Source organism: Canis lupus, chromosome 29, assembly GCF_048164855.1.
Source record: "Canis lupus baileyi chromosome 29, mCanLup2.hap1, whole genome shotgun sequence".
Classification (NCBI taxonomy): domain Eukaryota; kingdom Metazoa; phylum Chordata; class Mammalia; order Carnivora; family Canidae; genus Canis; species Canis lupus.
In genome coordinates this window covers 34,485,080-34,504,841 of record NC_132866.1, presented here as the reverse complement: position 1 = coordinate 34,504,841, position 19,762 = coordinate 34,485,080, and the positions used below count along the sequence as shown (strand labels likewise).

At 39.7% G+C, this 19,762-nt stretch overlaps 1 protein-coding gene across 11 annotated transcripts in view; it reads right to left on the bottom strand.

The window, feature by feature from the left end:
- Positions 1–5,855: 5,855 nt before the first annotated feature.
- IDE (insulin degrading enzyme) overlaps positions 5,856–19,762 on the bottom strand; it is a 139,511-nt gene continuing 125,604 nt past the window's right edge. For all 11 annotated transcript variants that reach the window (XM_072806111.1, XM_072806112.1, XM_072806109.1 and 8 more), the window contains 7 exons: positions 19,537–19,648; positions 15,359–15,526; positions 13,521–13,793; positions 12,398–12,459; positions 9,602–9,674; positions 8,847–8,914; positions 5,856–8,177 (listed from right to left, as the gene is read on the bottom strand). In XM_072806111.1, coding sequence (XP_072662212.1) covers positions 8,082–8,177; positions 8,847–8,914; positions 9,602–9,674; positions 12,398–12,459; positions 13,521–13,793; positions 15,359–15,526; positions 19,537–19,648 — 852 coding nt within the window. In that variant the 3' untranslated portion in view covers positions 5,856–8,081. The remainder of the gene's footprint in view (positions 8,178–8,846; positions 8,915–9,601; positions 9,675–12,397; positions 12,460–13,520; positions 13,794–15,358; positions 15,527–19,536; positions 19,649–19,762) is intronic.

Here is a 19,762-nt window from a genome sequence, read left to right as displayed (position 1 = left end):
GAAGCCAGGCAGTGCAGGGGTGAAGCACAATTTGATTTGACAAAATAACCAGAATATCATGTTTATTGGTTCCTCCTTCTGGCTGAATTCCCTCCTGAGGTTTAAGGAGAATCAGGTCAGTAAGAACATTCATTTATATTGGACTATGACTTTACAAAATCTGGTACCATTGGACCATGTGATCAACGAATCTCCTGAAGGGCATTAGGGAACAAACATAATAGGCTTGTTTAACATGCCCACCAAAAATAATATTCCCCTGAATTTCTTTGAAGTTGTTCTCTGATTTTAACATTTTTAGAAGATTTTATTTATTTTTTTGAGATGGGGAGAGTATAAGCAGGGGGAGTGGCAGAGGAAGAGGGAGCAGACTCTCAGCAGGGAGCCTGATGTGGGGCTCAATCCCAGGACCCTGAGATTATGACCTGAGCCAAAGGCAGATGCCCAACGGAGTGAGCCACCCAGGCACTCCATTCAACTCTATATTTCTAACTACCATACCTTATGCTTGTCAAAAGCTACCTCCAAAATATTCTTCAAAATATAACCTTTTACTACAAGATCAAGTGCATCTGCTCTATAGGTGAAAATAAACCTATTATTGTTTTTAAAAAATGCACTCTAGAAGCTTTCACTTGGTATTATATTTCTAATTTTAGTTATTCTGGTCTGTATGGAATGGTATCTCATTTTGGTTGTTTCAAAAATATGTTTTCTAGCTTTTTATTGATAAAGAACGTTTCCATTTCTCTAAAAAGTTTTACGTCCTTTGATCTTATCTCCTGACCACAGCCTCCAGGCAATCACTGATCTCATTGTAATTTTGTCTCTCCTATTGGCATTAATTTGCATTTCCCTAATGACTAATGATGTTGGGTAAGTCTTTGTGTACATATTGACCATTGCCCAAATCTCCTTTAGTGAAGGATCTATTCTACTCTTTTACTGGATTTTTGTCTTCTCATTTTTTTTAAGATTCTATTTTTAAGAAATCCCTATACCCTATGTGAGTCTCAAACTCACAACCCTGAGATCAAGTGTCACATGTTCCACTGACTGAGCCAGCTAGGCATCCCTCTTATGTACTCTTACATAGAAGTCCTTTAAGTGTTACAAATATTTTCTCCCAGTCAGCAACTTTTTATTTTCTTTATGGGTATTTTTTAAACAGATTTTTTTTAACATTTTTAAATTTGAAAAACTTCAATTTGTGCATTTTTTCTTTGATGGTCAGTGCCTTTTGCACTCTAAGAAAACTTTTGTGTACCAAACTTAATATTTTTTGTTTCCCCATAGAAATTTTATAGGTTTAGTTTTTAATTTGTATATACTGTGGGATTAGAGTCAAGGTTCATTTTTTTCCCCCATGAGGCTTGTTTTTAAAACATTTGTTGAAAAGTCTGTTTCTCCCCCCATCTAATTACCATGGCATTTTTTTCCTCAAAAGTCAATTGAGGGGCACCTGCGTGGCTCAGTGTTTGAGTATCTGACATCTTTGACTCAGGTCGTGATTCCGGGGTCCCAGGGTTGAGTCCCACATCAGGCTCCTCACAGGGAGCCGGCCCGTGTGTCTCTCATGAATGAATAAATAAAATCTTTAAAGAAAATTGAAATAAACCTGGAAAAAAAAAACAAAACCTGGGGATCTACTTACGGACACTCTCTTCTCTTTCATTGGTCTAGGTCTATCCTTAGGCCAATACCATTCTACCTTGATTACTATAGGTTTTGGGTTTTTTTTTTTTTTAAAGATTTATTTTGGGGGGGGTAGGGGCAGAAGGAAAGGGAGAATCTCAAGCAGACTCCCCTGAGTACAGAGCCCCATGTGGGGCTCAATCCCATGACCCTGAGATCATGACCTGAACCAAAATCAAGAGTTGGACACTTACCTGAGCTACAGGTGCCCCTTGATTACTATAGTTTTATATAACATTTGCTATCAGAAAGAGTAACTTTGTTCTTTTCCAGAATTATAGCTATTCAAGATTCTTTGTATGTCCATGTAAATTTCAAAATCGATTTGCAAATATCTGCCCAAAAATCCCAATGGGATTTTGATAAGGATTGCTTAGAATCAATAAGGGAGAACAGATACCTTAAAGATACTGTCTTTCAGTCCTTGGATAGGACACATATATTCTTTCATTCAGGTCCTTTAAAGCTTTCAGTAATGTTTTGAAGTTTCCAGTGTATAGGTTTTTCACATTTAAAAAAAAATTATTCCTAATTTTTGGTGCTATGAAAACTATATCTGAATTTCGTTGACAGTATATAGCAACCGATTTAATGTTGATTTATCTCCTGCTAACTGGTTAATTATTAGTGTTTTTTTTAATCCTTAGGATTTTTTTGGTACGTGCTCACATCATTTGTGGAAAGATAGTTGTACTTCACCCCTTCCAATCTGCTGCACTGACCTGGATCTCAAATTCAAGTTTGAATAGTAGTAAATGCATACATCTAGTGCAGATCTAGTGCAGATCTGGGGGGGGGGGCGGGGGGTAGTGTTCAACAGTATATCCTTTTTTTTTTTTTAATTTTTATTTATTTATGATAGTCACAGAGAGAGAGAGAGAGGCAGAGACACAGGCAGAGGGAGAAGCAGACTCCATGCACCGGGAGCCTGACGTGGGATTCGATCCCGGGTCTCCAGGATCGCGCCCTGGGCCAAAGGCAGGCGCCAAACCGCTGCGCCACCCAGGGATCCCTCACAGTATATCCTTAAAAATGACATTACCACTAGGTATTTTACAAATTCCCTTTATTATATTGAAAAAGATTCCCCCCTATTCATTTGCTGAGAGCTGTTACGAACCTTGTAAATGCTTTTACTGAATTTTGTAAAATGATCACATGGTTTCTTAATTTTGTTACTATGGTAAATAATAGTAATTGACTTTCAAATATTATACCAACCTTGCATTCCTAAGAAAATTCCACTTTGTCATCAAGTAAGGTTGATATATTTGAAAATCAACTGCAGGGGATCCCTGGGTGGTGCAGCAGTTTGGCGCCTGCCTTTGGCCCAGGGCGCAATCCTGGAGACCCGGGATCGAATCCCACGTCGGGCTCCCAGAGCATGGAGCCTGCTTCTCCCTCTGCCTGTGTCTCTGCCTCTCTCTCTCTCTCTGTGTGACTATCATAAATAAATAAAAATTAAAAAAAAAAAAAAGAAAATCAACTGCACAAAAATTCCTTTTTATATTTGCTAGATTCAAATTGCTCATATTTTGTTAACAGGGTTCTCTCCTTGTTTTCTAAAATGTTATATAACATGGTATAATTTCATACTTAAATGTTTGGTAGAATTTACCAGTAAAGCCATCTGGGTCTAGAATTTTCTTTGTGGGAAGAATAATTATTCAATTTTTTAAAAAAGATTTTATTTATTCATGAGAGACAGAGACGGAGACAGAGACATAGGCAGAGGGACTCTGCCTCCATGCAGGGAGCACGATATGGGACTTGATCCTGGGACTCCAGGATCACACCCTGCTGAGCCGCCCAGGTGTCCCTAGTTATTCAACTTCTTAAACAGATAAAGGAATAATATTCAACTTGCTATTTCTTTTCACGTCTGTTTTGATAATTCATGTCTTTCAAGAAAGACACGAATTTGACTCATTTATCAAATTTACCAGTATACTGTATATATATTAAAAAAAAAGGAGGGGAACAAAGGTCAGTCCTTCCTTTGGGTGAGGCCAAATTCCTTACTACACATTGTCTTTGTTATTAGGAGACATTTGATGAATTTAGGGGTAAGGACTCATGATGCCTATGACCTACTTAAAATTGGGAGGGAGCAATATGTAGCAGACAAAACTGGTGAAGACATATGGGAATTTAACATACTATTTTCACAACTTTTCTATGTATTTAAAAGTTTTGAAAAAAGGTAAAATGATATATTCATATTCTATAACCCAGCAATTTGGAGAAATAACCAGAAAATCACACACATATTCAGCACAAGGAGCTTTATCACAGATCAAAGTTGGAAAACAACCTAAATATCCTACAAAGAGGATTCAATAAACAAACCACAATACATGACACCAAACACCCAACAACAAAAACAAATCACATTTTTTTCCTCAAGAGTATCTATGTGGAAACATTTCAGGATAGACCATTGAAGGAAAAAGTTGCAACACTAAATGTATGACCCCATTCTATGTGCATAGGAAAAAGACTGCAAAAAAAACCCATGATCTAAATGTGGTTGTCTCTGAGTGCTGCGGTCACAGGTGAACTTGACTCTTCCTCACACTTCTTTTATGAATTTCTTGAAGGATCCCAGATACTCTAACTCCAAGGGCACCAGAAAGGACTCCCTGCATTGACTTAAAGGTTTAGCAGGCCGGGAGGCATAGGTCTGGATTAACCTGAACAGAGAGATCCTGTGGGCAGCAGTTATAACTGGCCACAAGACAGCCCAGCAGAGGAGTGGAAACCACTGTGGACTGGACAGATGCCTCCACCGTTAAACCTGGTCTCACTCTCTCCAAAACAGGCAAAGGTTTGGGAGACTAAGATGGTACATGCGAAAATGGTGAAGTTTCACACAAACACAAAAAGCAAGTGCTTTTCTACCTTGTTCCACAAGTATGTTAATGGACTTGGTAGCTGCTATTATAGGAAACCCACATGGAACAAGGAGGTCTAGAATTTAAAGATCAGAGTGAAGATTTGAATCTGTGCTTCCTGCATGGTCTGGGGCCAACTGTTTAGCCCCTCTGAGCCTATTCTCACCTCTGAAAAACTGGCATGACGAATACTTTTAATCACTGTCCTTCGATGTCGAAAGATTATTGTGGAAGATGTCTGTGAGGGTGGTCTGTAATTCCATAAAGTGCTTTATAAAGATTAATGTTCATTTAGGGCATGAGTGGTCCAAAATGCTGTACTATCTTAGAAGAACTGGGCTTGGGTGAGAACAGCAGCAATTTAGTGCAACAGAAGCTGCCACAAGAAACATGGGTGTACAATGTTCAGGTTGACAAGGATAATCAACTTCATTTGATAGGGAGCACAGAATACCTGGGATCCAGAAGCCGGCTGGTCAGAGGTCCTGCCAGGGAAAGATCAGGAGGGCAGGAACCACCCCTATAAGGGGAGGCATGTGAGAATCCTTGGTTTTCACCAGAGACCTAAATGTGCTGCGAAGCTATATTAGAGAATATGGTAAGGAGCCCCCGTGATTTCCCCTAGGCACCATGAATGGGGAAAACGGCCCCACGCCATAAAACCTGGGGTTGCCCTGGGTCTCTGGAGAGGGCTGCTGCATCATTCCCAAGCACAATGTTGACTGTGTGGGCTGCACAACTGTCTAGGCTGCAAATGAGGAATGAGCACATCTCCTCTTGAAAAATGCCCATGTGAGCCAGCTGGCAATCACATTAGTAGAAAGCTTATCTGGGCATGGCATTAGAGGCCAGGGATTGGACAAGATATTGGCCTGAATGGCTGCTGCAGATGTGGCAAGATGAAAAACTAGCTTAGAGGAAATATATTTTTTTCTGCCCTTTTTATTTTTCTCCTTATAATGCCAAAGGCAAATCTTCTGGGTTTGGGGGTCAGTGACAACATGCACAGCAAGGAGCTCAGCCTCTCACACCAAGACTCCTTTGCCAAAATCAATCTACTCTTACGAGTAGAAAACTGACCCATTTGACTAAATCACTGTCACCCAGGTACTCTAAAAAAAAAAAATTTTTTTTTTCCCCCAAAAAATCAAGTCACTGCTTCCTGCATTAGGAGTAACAAAAGCACGAAATATTGTCAGATTGGGATGTTGAGAGGTAGATTGGCCACTAAAACTGTAAAAATAATACAAATGCAAACTCCAGAGGTTAAATTCAGGCAATTTATTGTAAACAGGATTACCCTGGCACTCTATCATACTGGCTGTGTCACATGCTCTCTCTGCCACATCAACTAGTCAAAAAGACTTTTTTTAAAAAGTCCTAAGTAACTAATCACTTAGTTTGTTTTCCACAGATCTCATTTACTAAGCACTGAGTAAATAGCAGTATCCGGGGTAGTCTGTTATTGCTCATGGACTGCAGCTTGGACTCATTTCAACGAGTCCATTAGTACGCTCGAGTGATCCAACAGTAGATCCAGTCTGGAACCCAGACAATGCTGGAACAAACTAAACAACAATCATAGGTTCCTGGATGACTACATGAGATTCCTTCCTTTCAGATTTCTTCATGTGACTTTCTCATAAACATGACACTGTTAATTTCATCAATTTTTTAAAAAGAGCTAAAAATTACTCAATAGCACATAATTTTCCACTGAAAAGGTAGATGGATTATTTACTCTTCCAGTGGTGGATTTAAACACTCAGGACTAATTTGAGATCCCTCTTATATACATTTGCAGTCTGATGAAAAGCTGCATAGTCTACAAATGCATAAAACCAGAAGGCAGTGATGACTCACGTACCTTCTGATGGACAAACATAGGCTTCCTACAAGGAAGCTCCTGAAGGTAGGGGTCAAAAGACAAGTTACAGCACCACATTTATCTGACAGTAGAAATGGAGCCCTGCTTTCGAAAGCAGCCTCCACGGTTGTGATTATATCACTCTTGCCCCAAATGTAGATTATCTGGGAAATGGCAAATGTGAAAACTAAAGATATGAAAAGACATGACTCTACAGACAGAAGTCCTGGCAAATCAACTCATGTAGAGGTAAGATGTCATCTGAAAATGCCATTCTTTCCTTTGCCTGAGTTAGTGGACAATGGGGCCACTTACTGTTACTAGTGCCTGTCTGTGGAAGTATATTCACAATTTCTCCTGAAGCAAGTTTTAATAACAGTAAATATTTCAAAACAGCTGTTAAATCTACAATAACAATTTCATCTAAAATAGTATTTCATGAAAAAAATAGTTTTTAAAAGTCTACTCCAGTCTTTATCTGTGTTTGTATGTTTATATTTATATATTCAAAAAATAACTTAACATTTAAGGCAATATTAGACTGGTAGCAAAAAGGGATTTGAGAGTCTTCTGGAGATCACACTATTTAAGAATCAAGGCTTTATTTTTTTAATACCTTCAAAAAGGCTGCTTTGTACTTGTCCTTTAAATTCATAATGGGGCAAATATTTTGGTTCATATACGGACTGCCATATCATTGTAGTAAAAAGTTACAAGTATTTATATAATAGCTGATGTTGGAAAAGCATGTCACACACTCAGTGGGCTCTGAAGTTCACCCTATTTGTACTCATTAAATAAATACAATAAATGTTATTATGGGAAAAGGTAAAACTGATGGAACACTGCAAACCAACTATGAATAAGAATGTCAATATAATTCAATCAGAAATAAACAAATCACAGTAATCCTGAGAAATTCAGTTTGAGACAAAATTGATGTAAGATAAGTCTGTATTTCTAGCATTGTAAATAAGTAGGGTGTTCTAGGGTTTTCCAGCATTTTACTAGTTCGAATAAAAAACATGTTCAAGTTTTATAAAAAGATTAAAACCATGCCTTATATAATCAGCAATTTTACTAATAAAAGAAAATTATTCTGCTTTGTTCATTTTCTGCCAAATGTTAATGCTCTCCATTGATTTACATGAAACCACCAAATAGAAAGCAAATTTGAGAATCAGTTTTTAAAAAGGTTTTACCTTTTTAAAGGTTTTAAAGCCTTTTCTGTCAACCCAGGAGGCTTTTAGGAAAAAAAACTAACATACTGTCTTCTGACAAGTGACTATTTTACAGAATAGGGAAGGAAGAATCTATAGGAATATCATTCATCATTTTAAGTACTGTTATATAAGGGAAATTTCTCTTAGTAATGAAAAGAAAAATTTTAAAATATTTAAGAGGCATGTATTAAAAAATATTCTACATCTATTAAGATTCTGTAATTTAATTACTTTGGATTTTTAATATTTCTACATAATGACATATGATAATTCCTGTTTTTTTTTTCCTGTTTGTCTCTCTAAATAGTGAACCAGAAACTACTAAAGTGGCAAGGTTGTTTTCCTAGCCCCTGGAAGACTCAGGGATGCATCCACTTGCACTTTCCCATCCTTGAGGAATCCTCAGAGTTTTGCAGCCATGAAGTTAATATGTGGTTTCACAAGGGGAAACAGTGGCAAACCTCGCTTGAATTCAGTCATGTTCTGAATCACTTCAGGCTGCAAAGAAAAAAAGTTCTCTTAGTGTTTATGGTCTAAAAAAAAAAAGCAGACTTAATAAGACATCAACTTTTTCTTTTTTTAAACATACACACTAGTTTCTACCCCACATATTATGATCTGATTTCCTGGATCAATAGGACTAGAGGGTCTATGCAGATCTATGATGAGTGTCCCCAGTGGGATCCAGGGTCATAAAGAAGATTGTGGCTTTCCTCTGGACATACAAGGGTTATGACACAAGGGCTGGCATACACCAAGTCTTCAGCAGGATGCAGAGGCTGGTGTGCCTACTTAGCAAAGGCCTGGTCACACCGCGAGTTTCCTCCTCCTGCCAGTAAATGCCATCTTTCCAGATGATTAAAATACGCTGGCACTGCGGAAGGGCTAGGTACAGACATGACTGGAGATAACGGGACTGCAAAATAACATAACTATTCAAACTAGAAGCAAAGGCAAACAAGGTCAGAGGACAAGTCTTTCTGTGGATGACAAAGACAGGACCCCTGGGAGCTGTCAGAATGACAACCTGGCCTTTAAGAGGAATGTAAACTAGAGGCTCAAACACCTTGGGGCCTGAAACCTCTCATCTTGTTTCCTGATGAACAAGCTCCTCTTAAGTAGGAAGTCTCTAACCATGCAACCTAACAGGATATTTGCATTTCTTACTTGTGGCAAGGCTGGTGCTTGTGACAGATTTATATCATTTTGACACGGGAACTCTCCGACCACAGGACCTATAAGAAAATGAAAGGTTTGCTGCTTAATAAATACTGGCATACAAGAGCAACTTAAAAAAAAAAATTGAAACTGGGCTTGGCTCATTAAGAAACCAAAGAGGCTCGTGTCCTCTCAGGTTGCCCACTCCCCAAGACCTTGATTACTTGTCCTACCTCATATCCAGACTGTCCCTAGTGGTGGTTCATGATGTTACTGTGGTATAAAGTCTTGCCCACAGCAACTCCGGGGCCTGTGTCTGGCCTCACTGGACCATGAGGCTCTGACCACCAGGAAGTATCCAGTAAAAACACCCAGAAGGCCAGGGAGTTAATGGCTGTGGGATAAAGCCTGGCCACTCAGAGACAGAAGATGGGAGGTCTGAGCAGATAAACGGCTTATTCTTCCTCCTCATATGTAGTGATTCACACATGGCTTCTGCAAAGATGTCCTACCAGTGACTAGCTGTGTTTTTTTGAAAAGCTGTGACCAGCTTGGTACTGTGCCACCTAGCATTGGCTCTCTCCTTCACTTCCTCGCTTCCCTTTGCCCCTTATTTTTGCTGATAGAGCAGACCCTGCCTCCTGTTAGTCCCCTTCTTCACCTCTTTACCTTCCGGTGCTCTATTAAGGGATATGCCTATGGCAAGGGACAGCCATCATGTGCCTAAAAATGTACTTTAAAGAAAGTCAATATTCAATACTTACAAGAATCCATTTCTCTGGCAAGAACATGGACTGATACCTTATGTCTCCTAGGGGCATCTACTGCCAACATTTCCTAGGGAGAAAGAACAGCAGGGTCACCCTTCTGCCCCACCAAGGAACTTAAATGAAGTACTCTTTTACAAATGTAAACAATCAGCTCTCACATAGCCAGAAAGAGAAAAGATGTTTCTCTTCACTTAAGAGTACTTCATTTAAACTCCACAAAGATTAGGTAAGGTTGGCAAGAATTATTATTAACCCCATCTTACAAATAAGAAAATGGAGTCCACAGAGATTAAATGATGTACTCAAATTCCTATGGTTAATAAGTATCTTGGCCAGGACTGAAAGCCTAGTCTAGTATTCATCAGGGGGTGATACAGGGCTACACCTCGTGATGTTTAGTGACTACGGAGGCAATGGCCTGAGCTTAGTCAAGGGGCAAGCACAACCTGCTCCTCTAAGAACCTTCTTAGATTCTATACGAGGGCAGTACCAGGGTTCATCATCCACCAAAAGAGAAAGGAAACTAACATTTATCAAGTCCCACCTTGCATCAGGCACTCTCTTGCATTAGCACACTTGATTCTCTGTAAGCTAAGTATCATGATGATGTGATTTCAGAGATACAGACTCTAAGACACAGGGAGGCATGATGACTTGCTAAAGTCATACAGCTCACAGTGATGGCATGAAAAGCAAGCTTGTTCTCTCCACTCCACCAGGTTGCTTTGAAGGACTTCCCTAGGTCCTACCATGAACACCATGCCTGCTGAGTTGGTGAATTCTGTGGGAAAGTGTCTCTTGACCTTTTCCTTAATGCTGTCATTTCCAAAGGGAAAAAACAAGTTGTGATGAAGCTTCTCCCTGACCATACCCTGAGAGGGAGAGATCACTGGCAAAGCCACATCAGCTCCATAACTGTCTAGGGAACAGCTATTCTAAGCCCAGTCCTGCAGATGCAATGGAAACCCTGATGATGCTGCACAATAAACGTGCCCGTGGCTCCCTCTAGCTGGCAGGACAGCCCAGATTCTCCCCCAGGCCCTTACTGGCCTCTCCAGCCTTTTAGGGGCTCAGCCCAGGTCTGCCTCCAAGAACACGTAGTGCTTATCTGAGACTGTCTTACTTATTGAGTAAAAAGTTTGCTTCTAAAGATCTATTCATGATCCCTTTTCACCCAATCTTTCACTGCTCTCTTATCAACCTTTACCAGTGAGTATAATACCCTCTTCAGTTTCAGATTATTCTCAATTTCCCAACCAACTCTGGACAATCTCCATCTTTCTAAACAGAAACCAACCAATAAACAAACTGCATTTTCATGCAAACTGTATTTTAAGGAACACTGGAGTCTCGAGAGATATTCATAGGTATTTTGGGTGGTAGGAGGATCCATGATGAATCACTTTAGGAAGTTACATTAGTCAGGGGGTGCCTGGGTGGCTCAGTTGGTTAAGTGTCCAACTTGGGTTTCAGCTCAGGTCATAATCTCAGGATTGTGGGACTGAGCCCTGTATTGGGCCCTGTGCTTAGTCAGCGTGGGATTCTCTCCTTCTGCCCTTCCCCTGGCTCATGCTCGCTTGCTCACTCACTCCCTCTCAAATAAATAAACAATTTTTTTTTAAAACAGAAGTTTTGTCAGTCAAAATTAAATGCTAGGTTAAAGATATCTTTACTGTGGGTTTCTTAGAACTTTTTTTTTTTTTAAAGATTTTATTTATGAGAGACACACACACATACAGAGAGAGAGAGAGAGAGAGGCAGAGACACAGGCAGAGGGAGAAGCAGGCTCCATGCCAGGATCCTGGGTCTCCAGGATCACACCCTGGGCTGAAGGTGGCGCTAAACGGCTGAGCCACCTGGGCTGCCCGGTTTCTTAGAACTTTTAAAATGCTAACACACTCTGTGATTCTCCAAAAACAAGAATAAAGAGTGTAGTCATTCCCAAACTTACATGGTTATAAGCCCTTTTTTGTAGGTGCTCTTACTAATATCTTGTGGAACACTAGTGTACCACGGAACACAACTAGAGAAATGATGTTCTAGCCATAGCTTAAGCTTGGTAACGAAACTCTGATTTTGTAAGACAAAGACTCAGACTTATAACTGCTATTCTTACAAATTCAATAATCAGGTACTATTTGTGATTTCAAATGAATAACAGAATTTGTAGAGGGAAGGAAAAAGATCTTCATTGCTTGCGGAAACACTAGAGTAAGTTATATTAGGACATCCTTCTTTTTAAAAACCCACAACTAATAATGCTTTAAATGAATGTCTCAGAAACCAGAAAGAGCTAAACATGATCACCCTTTCTTCTAAGCTACAGAGAATAGGTACATAACCTCACAAAGCAAATAGTCTGAAGTAATAAATAAATACAACTAAAATTTACTTTATAATATCAATGAGGAAAACATTCTGATTTAAAGCTTTTTGATTAAAACATTTAAAAACTCTGAGGATTAATATTGAAGAGATAAAAGCAATAGAGATCATTTATTAAATGCTAAGTGTCAATCACTTCACCTACTTCATTTCAATTAATACTCCTATTGATTTCTATTCTGTAAATAAGAAAATTGAGGCTTAGAAGCTCTAGCCCGCCAGGGTCTTCATTCAGAAGCCACACATGCTCCTACTGCTGCCTCACAGGTAAAAGAACTTTCAGAGAAGGTGGGCTGCCAAGGCTACAGCTCTAAGCAAGGCACTAGGTTCAAAGCAGTAACATACAACACGGCACAAATAATATTTGCTCATGAGTCAAAATCTAAAGATACAAATTCACCTTACCTTGTAGAATTTGATGATATCTTCCTTGGTAAGTGTCTTTAAATATGCAACTTCTGTATTGTCTGAAAAAGCAATCAAACAATAATTTAATAATATTTCCATCTTAAGTAGCCCAGGATGCATTACATGACAACATGCTTCACTCCAGTGCTCTTAGGTAGCCCTATTTTTAAGTGATCATCTGCTCCTGCAAGTAGTAAGGGACTAAATATCAAGTGAAGAGTAAGAAGATACCATGGCTTTCTACTCAGGAGCAACTGGATTTTTGGGCCAGTCACATCACTTTTTCTGAGCCTTGGTCTCCTCACCTGGAAATTGGAGATAGTAACCACTTAAAGGGGCTGTAGTGAGAACTAAGGAAAATGATGAATGACAACATGATGCTATATACATGGCAAGTGCTCAAAAAATGGGACTATTACTATTAACAGTGAATCCAACAGCAAAAAAAAAAAAAAAAAAAAAAATTACAGGTAAGGAAACAGAGGCCCCAAAAAAAGGTGTCTTGATTTTCAGCTGGTTGGTGTCAGAATGAGAACACAACCCAGCCCCCACTCCCGACTTCCAGTGCAGCTTAGCACCCTACACTGTTAATCTCCATTCTAGAAGAAAGGTGGAAGAAGCCGATAAGCAGGAGACCTCATGGAGCACAGCTGTCCCAAATGTAAAAGCACTGACACATTTTTGGAGATCCCTACAGGCAAATGTTTAAACCCCTGTGCCTCCAGGGCAGCACTTATCTCAAGAGAGTTCAATCTGCATATTTTCCTTTTTTTTTTTTTTTTTTTTTTGGTGTTATGGGAAATAGATAACTATCTGTGCTCAGTGCCTCAGGGGCAACACTAATTGAAAACATAATGTGAAATTAGATTTATTATTATTGCATTATTATGAGATTACAGGTAGATCCAACTCCAGCTTTAAAGAAAAAAAAATAAAAGTTCCTAATAAAAACTGTTATTATGTTAAAAAATGGTTCTTTAGAAGTGCTACACTCTGCACTGACACCAAATTAGCACTGAAATGTCACCTACGAAATGAGTACCATTTTGTAAAATGGCCTCTGGGTCCTCAAATGTTATACTCATATGCCATAAATGTTGGGGGCCTAATTTTGCCTTACCTCTGTCAAAATTGTATTGCTGGGAGATGATTTCCCCCCAATATTTAGCACACTCTGCAGACAGTTTCTTTGGTTTGTCTAGTCGACGAATTGCTAATGCTTGAATGTGTTTTTGAAAAGCCTCTTCTGTCATGTCCTCTATGGACTTCTCCATGGTGATTAGGAAAGCTTCCACTCTACTTTCTAGGTAGTGAGGTGGCTTTTCTGACTGGATGATGAATCGTAAGCCCTGTATGCCGTTGGCTCGACGCGGCCCGCTGAAGACAATATAGCCTGAAACAAACACCAGCCAGCTGAGACCCAGGTCAATTTTAATGCTTTAAAACTACTTTGGGGCTTTTTATTATTTATCTCTGAAGAAACATAAACAACCAGGATACCCTGAGTTCCTAAGGATAGAGCAAAAGAGCTCTATGAAAAATAGAAAGTTGGGAGATAGTTCTTTCTTCTTAAAAAAAAAAAAAAAAAAAAAAAGAGGAAAACCCCTCTTCATTATTCAATCTCACATCCCATAACTCCTCACTGCTAGCTCATCATCCTTAATCTATGTTAAAGTCATTTTCATCCCTAGGATACATTAAACTTGTTTTCATCCCCTAACCATTATTCCAGCTCTGTTTCCTTTCACATTCAAGTTCCTTATGTGAATCCATTCCTGGACCAGCTCTATTCAGACTAAAAATCTCCAGAGACCAAGTAACAGAAGGTCACACTTCCACTGTCACCTTGTGACAGCTCACACACTACCTCCTTTCCACATCTTTTTTCGACTCAGCTTGTGGCTTGTGTCCTTTAGCTGCTCTGCCCTGACCCACACCTCTGACAGCTGAGATGTCTGTGGGTCCCACTTCTGAGGAAGCCACTATATTCAGCATGGCCTTTATTTAGTCTGAAAACTCTTAGTAATATTTACCACACTGCATGGTAACAGTTCCTTTATAGGTCTGCCTTCCTTTTTTTTTTTTTTCCCAAAGATTTTATTTATTTATTCATGAGAGACAGAGAGAGAGAGGCAGAGGCACAGGCAGAGGGAGAAGCAGGCTCCATGCAGGGAGCCCAATGTGGGACTCGATCCCAGGACTCCAGGGTCACGCCCTGGGCTGAAAGCAGGCGCCAAACCACTGAGCCACCCAGGGATCCCCATAGGTCTGCCTTCCTGATTAGATAGTGAGCTCCTTGAAGGGAAGGACAGACCATCTATAACTTACCCATTTTCCATGACCAACATCTAGCATGGTGGTTGTTTAAAAATGAAATTACCTGGAAAGACTCACCCAAATCCTTTTTCATTGGTTCTTTCCAGTCATTACTAGGGTTTCTTTTCTCATTGATTAAACCTGTTTGGATCTCCAGGACTTTTAACAGTGCCTAAAATACTGCCTGGAACATTTTCTCAACAAACACTAAGTACCTTCTATGTGCCCCAAGCTTGGGATACAAAGATGAATAAGAGATAATATCTGCTCTCAGGGAACCCAAAATTTCATGAAATCTGAGCTTCTTTGGATGGCTTGCTTTCCATCTTGCCTTCCATAATAAATAATCTGCCGTTAGCATCCTCTCCTACCCAAAATGTCCTATTGACATGTATGTATTGTAAGCACAGTTTTCTCCTTAAGAACTGCTTTAATGTCCATAAGATGTTAACTACTTGTCTATTAGAAGTAGCGGAACCTACCTAGAAGTAGGTTCCCCCATAAACAAGGTTTTCACAAGCCTTTCGTAATACAACAAGCCCGCAGCACCATGCAAGGGGACTGTACATATGGAAAATGTTCTCTGAGGACAATGGCTGTTCAAAGTCTATGGTACCCTGGTAGTCCCTGCTTCCTTCTCACCCAGCTGCTCCTTGGTGCGCAGGGTGTTGAAGCAAGGTTCAGAGATGATCTGACAGAAGAGCTCTAGAAACATATTCTCTGAGGTGCTCTGCATGTCTGTCTGGTAGTATATCTCGATGCCACAGTTATTGTGAACTTCATTCCTCTGCTGATACACAAACCATCCTCCTAGGAAGTTTCAAAAAGAGAACAGGTTCAGAAACTTATTTAGGGTTTAATAAAGTCAGTGTTTTGTCTGTTTTTTTTTTAAAGTTGTTCTATTTGGTTGGTGTTTTTCAGCAATTCTAAACTGCATTTATTAAGAATGTGAAAGTCAATTAACTTACCTAAGGAATCCTTAAATTACAGCAATTTTATCTTGGCAGGCCTTCAATAAACATTCATCAAATATTAAGGGCCAAAGAACTTACAGAAGACCCATTTTATGATTAAGTGTTAATGCTAAGATCCACAGTTAATACAATGTACAAGTTAGTGGCGCCTGGGCCACTTAGTCGGTTAAGTGTCTCCCCTCGGCGCGGGTCATAATCCCAGGGTCCCGGGATTGAGCCCCACATCAGGCTTCCTGCTCAGTGGAGAGCCTGCTTCTCCCTCTCCCTCTGCTGCTCCCCCTGCTTGTGCTCTGTCAAATAAATAAATAAATAAATTTTTTTAAATTTTTATTTATTTATGATAGTTACAGAGAGAGAGAGAGGCAGAGACACAGGCAGAGGGAGAAGCAGGCTCCATGCACCGGGAGCCCGATGTGGGATTCGATCTCAGGTCTCCAGGATCGCGCCCTGGGCCAAAGGCAGGCGCCAAACCGCTGCGCCACCCAGGGATCCCAATAAATAAAATCTTTAAAAAAAAATACAATGTACAAGCGACTGTATGTACTAGTTTAGAACTAGCTAATGTAGTTAGGAACTTCAATGGAAATACCACTTACATTTTAATAAATACGCAAAAACAATTCTTTTAAAATTACTAGTTGTGTCTTTATTATCTTGCATTTCTTTTTCTTTATTTTTTATTTTATTTTATTTTGAGATTTTATTTATGTATTCATAGAGACACAGAGAGAGAGAGAGAGAGAGAGAGAGGCAGAGACACAGGCAGAGGGAGAAGCAGGCTCCATGCAGGGAGCCCGACGTGGGACTCGATCCAGGGTCTCCAGGATCACACCCTGGGCTGCAGGCAGCGCTAAACCACTGCACCACTGGGGCTGCCCTTTTTCTTTTCTTTTTTTATTTTTTAAGATTTTATTTATTTATTTATCATAGACAAAGAGAGAGAGGCAGAGACATAGGCAGAGGGAGAAGCAGGCTCCCGCAGGGAACCTGATATGGGACTCCATCCTGGGATCACCTGGGCCAAAGGCAGACACTCAACCCCTGAGCCACCCAGGTTCCCTTATCTTGCATTTCTATTTAGCATTTTATTCTCAATATTGTTTACCAACACCCACACTAAAGATCATTTCACTAATTTACAGAAATGTGTACAATGCTTGGAGATAACTTAGCCTAAATAACCTCACTGTATAGATGAGGAAAGTGAGAGGACTTGTCTAAGGACACCACATTGGAATAGTGGAAAAGAGCTAGGACTAACTCAGATATGCTGATCAAATATCTCATCAGAGTTATGAAGGGATGATCAAGCTTTATGATTTAACAATTACTTTGTCAGCCATCAATGTGACTGAGCATATACAGGGTTTAGTACTTAGTCTAAGAGTCCCAAAGATTTCTCAGAGTAGTAATGATATGTTTGCTCACTTACAGATGGTGATTTAGATACCAGCAGGGAAGAGAGGCAGACAAGCTGGAGCTGCATGTCACCTATTTCATTTTTCTGACCAGAACCACGTTTGACCAACAATCACATTTTCTGATTGTACACTACTGGCACTAAGTCTCCTTTTATCAGAAGAGGAAGGGAACATGGTCTGTAAGGCTACTGAGGTCACCCCTCTCCCAACTTCTAGTCTTTTCACATATATATCCCAAAATATCTCCTCCTTCACAAAGCCTGAGAATTCTCCTTTTGAATTGTAAATATTGTCCTATGGAGAGTTAAGTGAAGGACTGCATAAGACAGTTCTACCTGGTCAACTCGCTAAATCAGAATGATTTCCTAACCCCAGCATTTTGAGAATATGATGCGAATAGAGCTATTATTATCCTGTGCTCAATTTGCAAGGGCACCTGAAAGCAAAAAGAGATAAAGCCCTAGAAGAGAGAGAAAGCAGGAAGTATGATAAAAAGAGGTGTGACTGATTTCACTTTAAAAATCTGTTTCTGCACCGGGACACCTGCACGCCAATGTTTATAGCAGCAATGTCCACAATAGCCAAACTGTGGAAGGAGCCTCGGTGTCCGTCGAAAGATGAATGGATAAAGAAGATGTGGTTTATGTATACAATGGAATATTACTCAGCCATTAGAAATGACAAATACCCACCATTTGCTTCAATGTGGATGGAACTGGAGGGTATTATGCTGAGTGAAGTAAGTCAATCGGAGAAGGACAAACATTATATGTTCTCATTCATTTGGGGAATATAAATAATAGTGAAAGGGAATATAAGGGAAGGGAGAAGAAATGTGTGGGAAATATCAGAAAGGGAGACAGAACATAAAGACTCCTAACTCTGGGGGATCCCTGGGTGGCGCAGCGGTTTGGCGCCTGCCTTTGGCCCAGGGCGCGATCCTGGAGACCCGGGATCGAATCCCACGTGGGGCTCCCGGTGCATGGAGCCTGCTTCTCCCTCTGCCTATGTCTCTGCCTCTCTCTCTCTCTCTGTGACTATCATAAATAAATAAAAATTAAAAAAAAATAAATTTATTTTTAAAAAATTATAACGAAGCCCTGGAAAGTTGGTATGTCCCTGAGGCAGGACAGTAAAAGTGTATTGTTAGCAAATAAATAAAAATCTGTTTCTGGAGTAGCCTCACTTTGCCTGATGACCAAGTACTATGGTTTCTGAATGGTAGATCCTGATTCTTCCTCTCTGCCATGCTGCGGTGAGAGAGGAGCAAACCAGCAAAAGTTTGACATGAACCATCATGAGATCTTTGATGACTGGTTGTGCAGAAGAGCAGAGCTCTGTCCAAGGTATCTTTGAGCATTCAACAATATCCTGAGGGTAACACTATGTTCGGGTAGCTTTAACAGCTTCTCAAGGCAGCCAGACACAGCCCCCAACCCTAAGAAATGTATAGTCTTAACAATGGAGATGGAGATGCACTTCAATCCCAATGCAAGAGAAGAAGTGCTCAGTAGCTTCAATAAGGAAAGCTTCAGAAAACCTATGCTGGGAGGTCTGAAGAGGAGGACTACTTCCAGCCAGGAGTTTTAGGAAAAGTGTAGTGGATGGAATGAGTGGCTTATAAGATGGAGCCTGGGAGGAAGAATAGGATATAGACCTCTATAAGGAAGAAAGAAGGAAAGAGAGCACTATTTCAGGAAGATAAATAGTGTGTATGTGGGGAGGAGCACAGACCACACATGCATGGAAAATAGTCAACAACCACCATATTTAGCTAAAACAGAAGAACACATAAAAAAAACCAATGCTTCTCAACCCCAGTCTAATTTACTACCTACCATATAATTTTGAACAATAACTGAAAATAATGCTTAATGAGTTCTATCAAAAGAAACCACTGTTAATACAAAAGTAATCCAACACTGCAAACTCCAGTATATTAATTATTATCTATTTTCTTATGCTAAATTCCTTGTGAATATGCATGTAACGAATACATGCTCTTATCTGCACCTGTGAGTTTCCTAAAACTATTCCTGCCAAAGACTCCTATGGGCTTCCAAATCAGTATTATAATTCTAGTTTCTATTTTTCATAAATAGATTTTATTTCATGCTTCACAGTTAACATTTCTTTAGCTTTGCAATTTTTTTTTTACTTCATAACTTTTCTACATTCAACTACCAGTCAATTCCAATGTCATTCTCTTCAAATAACTGTCTACCTCCAATTTCACCTCTTTAGCCTTCCTACAATTTTCTGGCAGAATTACTTATCTTTAACCATACTTCTACAAATAGAAGAGGATCTCAGTACATCTTTACCATAAAACTATACATTATCATCCAAGTGACTTTAACCCACCTGTAATCACCCACATTATGTCAAAGTAGTCTGTTACCAAAGTTAAGACATCCCAACTTACTGTCAGGGAGCTGAACTTCTCTATACCGAACCAGCTGACTTGGAAGGAGAGGTTTTGTATGAGCATGTTCAATGAGGGTGTCTTCAACCATCTGCATAATTCCTAGGGCAGCCTATGGAAAAAGGGCATAGCACATTACAAAACCAAAAATGTATCTTTGTGAAAATAAAAATAGTATACTGTGTGGTGGCTCATGCAATATGAAAACAACATGCTTGTGAAATAA